The sequence below is a fragment of the Geospiza fortis genome, unplaced genomic scaffold (assembly GCF_000277835.1).
Source record: "Geospiza fortis unplaced genomic scaffold, GeoFor_1.0 scaffold29, whole genome shotgun sequence".
Classification (NCBI taxonomy): domain Eukaryota; kingdom Metazoa; phylum Chordata; class Aves; order Passeriformes; family Thraupidae; genus Geospiza; species Geospiza fortis.
In genome coordinates, this window is record NW_005054349.1 from 5,234,384 (window position 1) to 5,238,805 (window position 4,422).

Sequence of the window (4,422 nt, forward strand, 5' to 3'; positions counted from 1 at the left end):
AGTGGAGTCTCTCCCAAGGCACGCTCATGTTTTGGGTATGTTAATTAGCAAAGCATTAAGGCCACCGGAGTCCATTTCATCCTGCAGAACTTGAGCAGTTGCTGATTCCTGGTGGGAAAACAACAGCTCCAGCAACACTGGATTTTTTTTTTAGTGACACAAAAATGGCCTGAGAGGCACAAATTTATAAAATGATGGACTGGTTTGGGTGGGAAGGATCATCCAGTGCCTGGACAGGGAAGGCAGGGACACCTCCCACTATCCCAGGTTGCTCCAAGCCCTGTCCAGCCTGGCCTTGGGCACTTGCAGGGATGAAGGGAGCACTGCCAGGGGTTCAGGCTGCAGGGAAGCAGCACTGGCAGAGTCCTGCAGGTCTTGCTGGAGCAGCAGGATCAGCCCCGGGTGTGTTGCAGGGCAGGGCTCACCTGAGGGCTCCATTCAGAGTCACGTTTGCATCCACAGGGTGCTGCTGTTATCCCAAAATAGAGATCCTTCTTCCCAGGCCTTGATAACCTCCCCCAGGGCTGAGATCACTGAACCTTGGCCAGCCCTAACCCTCAATGAGGAAATTCCACCCACAACACCTTCCAACACCTGGACATTACTTCCAGCTCACCGGCTGCTCAGTTTCTTGGATTAAATCTCATTTTTTGCTGAGCAGGCTTGAAAGGAACAAAGATCAAACATCAAAGAAGAGACCTCCTGAGAACATTGCTACATATTCCACATTTTGCAAGAACATCAGCAAAGTCCTTTCTCCCTCCTCCTCCTGTCCTTCCTCATTCATCCTTCCTCCATTCCTCCTCCTCTTCCTCCATCCTTCCTCTGCTCCTCCTCCATCCCTGCTCAGGACAGGAATGTCACAGCTCAGAGCAAACCCCTCTCCCCCCAGCCCGCCGTGCACCAGGAGAGCGCGGTGTTGGTGAAATAACTTTATTTATTTAGTGATACACTGTGGCTGTGTCACACAGTCCTTACTCAGAGTTACAGTCACACTTACTCGCTACAGCTACAAGACAGCGGGGCCGGACACACGGCAGGAACACATCCAGAAAAACAGTGGGAAGGGAACTATTGGATTCCACTAATTACCCCCCGCCCCTAATTGGGGTCTCCCCCCTCCCGCCCCGGTCCGTGACTCGAACAACACGAAGGGACAGCAGAGCTGCCTGGGCAGGGACAGCAACACCTGTTCTACAGACACGGACACCGACACCAGCAACTCCCACAGGGGCTATGTACAGGGAATGGGATCAGCTTCCCGAGGGGTGGGACAGGACTCACATCCCAGCTTCCTCCTGCGGCCAGCTGCCCCAGGGGAGGGGACTCTGGGGACCTCAGTGAGCTGCTGCCAGGCCAGGGCTGCCACATCCCAGCCCAGGGCTGTCCCTTCCCCTCCTCGGGTGTCAGGGGTTGAGGGACACCCTGCCAAGGGAGGGGAGGGAGTGCCACTGACCCCCCCACCGTGGTCACACTGTGCTCACTGTCCTACCACAGCATGCTCCGTGTCACACAGGCCAGGTGGGGAAAGGACAGCAGAATTCTCCTCTCTGCCAACTTTTTGTGGACCCAAAACCCCAGGAAATCTCTGAAAAGCTCTATGAATTAATTCAAAACCAGGGGCTGGGGGAAAGGAGGCAGTTCCCAACCTCCAAGGTAGGGGAGCGACACCAGAATTCCCTTCAGCAGCATCCAATCCTCCACCCACTGTGACAGGAATTCCCTGCCACTGCTCCCCTCAGCTTTGGCAAAGGTTAAAACTCCCCCAGGAGTGAAATGGCTGCTGGTCCCACCCCAGAGCTCTGCTCCAAGGACAGAGGCAATGGGAATGATTCCATCAAGCAGCAGCCTAGGAATGAGAGTGGAATGTTGCCCTTCCCTCTGCTGTGGCTCTCCTGCTCCGCATGAAGCAGCTCCCATGACAAAGAACATGAGAATGGAGATCAGGGAAGGAGCCTGAGGAGCATCCATGACTCCCAGGGCAGGTATTGCCCCTGCAGTGATGGATTCCAGGTCACTGCTTGCTTCCAGAATCCCTGAGGATCTCTCCCCACCCAGCCTCAGGCTGCAAAGCCTCTGGTCCCTCATCCTCCCCCGTATCTGCAGCCAACACTCACCAACATCCTCTGGATGGGAAGAGATTCCAGCAGGCTCTGGCATGTCCCTGCCACACAAATGGGAGCAACAAGGCCAAAGCTCTCAGAGTCTGGGGCTTTCCAGGGCCTGTGTAACTTGAGAGGCAAAACTGGGAAGTGGTGAGCAAGAGTTAGCCAGGATCATCCACAGAAAGGAGAAACCAGAGAGCTCATGGGGTGTGTGCCCTGCGGGAAGCAAAGCCTGGGAACCTGCAGAGTCCAAAAAGGCAAGTCCAAGTGACTGGTTTAAGTTTAAGGAGCAGCCTTTCACCAGAGGAAGTGGGGATGCAGGACAGGGGGCTGGAGAAGGCAGGGGGAGGATGCAAGGCAGGAGGGAAGGCAGAAAACCCACCCCCCAAAGCTTCATTTTTGTCTTCCCTAACTCGGCAGCTTTTCCATGGCATTCACAAGATACATCTGAGCAGGGAGGCTCCAGGTGGGAACAGGGGGAGAAAGGGAGGAAGAGAAAGAGAGAGAGAAAGAGAGAGAGAAAGTGTGAAGGGCACCGCGGTGCCAAAGTGCAACAACATAAAAAAATAAACTCAAAAGACAGGACACTCATTCTGCACTCAGGGCTCAAACCATGCAGTGAGAGGGGAGCCGGGGCTGCTCCCCACCAGTACCCAGGGGTTCATTGCTCGCTTGGGGATGGTTTGGCAGCCCCGGGGGCGATGAGCGCGATGTTCTCCAGCCCGGCCGCCGGGGCTGCCGCTGCCGCCAGGGCCGTTAGCAGGAGCAGCCGCTCTCCGTCACTGGCTGCTCGGGGGGCTTCTCTAGTTTGATGTCAATCACTGCAGGCACAGTTAAGGAATCACCCAGGACAGGATTTGCAAGGGTTATCTGGGGTCTTTCCACAGCCTGTCTACACAGGCAAAGTCAGGCACGTGGTGAGACCTCTCGGAGGATGGACAAAATGAGTAACAAACTCTAAAGGTGTTCTAAAGGTGTGGAAATTCCAGCCTCAGTTCCAGTGGAGAAGCAAAACTTGTGCTGGCCATTAGTTGTGTACATTTATACCTGGTCCACAAACAGGGTCATACAATCCCAGGGTGGATTGGGTTGGAGGGGACCTTAAAGATCACTCAGTGTCACCCCCTGCCATAGGCAGGGACAGCTTCCACTAGCCCAGCTTGCTCCAAGCCCCATCCAACCTGGCCTTGGACACTTCCAGGGATCCAGGGGCAGCCACAGCTTCTCTGAGCACCCTGTGCCAGGGCCTCATCACCCTCACAGGGAAGGATTTCTTCCCAATATCCCATCTAACCCTGCCTGTGGCAGTGGGAAGTCATTCCCCCTTGTCCTGTTGCCCCAAGCCATTGTAAATATTCCCTTTCCATTCTTCTTTTCGGTTTCTTCAGGTTCTGAAGGCCTGAATTAGGTCACCCCAAAGCTTCTCTTCTCCAGCCTGAACAATCCCAATTGTCCCAACCTTTCCTCATGGCAGAGCTGCTCCATCCCTCTGCTCACACTCCAACAGCTCCGTGCTGTTTCAGCCACATCCCTGCAAACCCCAGCAAGGCCCATCCCCACAATGTGCCAAAGAAATTCAGTAAGCCAAATTTAACACCAGATAATTGCCCAGTTCCACGGGAAAACAAGGATACTGTCTTCTTTGCTCTTTTCTGGTGTGCTGTCCATCCCAGGTAAGGCAGCAGCCACACGGCGGAAAAGCTGGAAAGCAGCAAGGGAGAAGCTCAAGGCTTGTCAGAAACAAGTTCCTGTTAAAAACATTGTTTTACAGCAGGACTCTGAGTCTGAGCTGTACAAATTCCTTAAGTGGGTACTTTAGCAGGTAGAGCAGTGATCAAAAATGCCACGAAAATTTTATGCAGGATATTTAACAGTTTTTAAAGAACTTATATGAAAGAACTTATTCAATGCCTACAAAAACCAGTTTTATTTTACCTATTCCTGCTTGAAGAGAACATGGAATTAATTAGTAACATTCTTCCAGGGATTCATGGAACTCCCTCCTGCACTTACTAAATATCATTTACCATGTTCAGCCTCTGCTTGTGCACACAGGGTGCACATTTGGGGATTTCTGATCACTCAGCTGGCACTGAATATTCCTCTGTGGAACAACAGAGCTTTTAGAGCCCAGCCCTTCAGATCAGTCCTGCTGCCAAAGAGCCATTCCTCAGCAGAACTGCTGGTTCCAGGGAGCTGCACTTACACTGGGAAGGGCTCTGCTATCCCCAGAAAACCTGGAACATGGGTTTGCAGCATTCCTCAGTCAATGTTTGGAGCTCTCCCTGCTGCCCTCACACAGCACAGACACTGCCAG

General features: G+C 53.2%; 1 protein-coding gene across 1 annotated transcript in view; it reads right to left on the bottom strand.

Annotated features, from left to right (window-relative positions):
- Positions 1-917: 917 nt before the first annotated feature.
- The window catches only part of LOC102036880 (ras-related protein Rab-6A), a 14,997-nt gene continuing 11,492 nt past the window's right edge, over positions 918-4,422 (bottom strand). Inside the window, exons 6-7 of the mRNA XM_005423295.2 lie at positions 3,740-3,806; positions 918-2,926 (exon numbers count right to left, since the gene is read on the bottom strand). Coding sequence (XP_005423352.1) covers positions 2,862-2,926; positions 3,740-3,806 — 132 coding nt within the window. The 3' untranslated portion in view covers positions 918-2,861. The remainder of the gene's footprint in view (positions 2,927-3,739; positions 3,807-4,422) is intronic.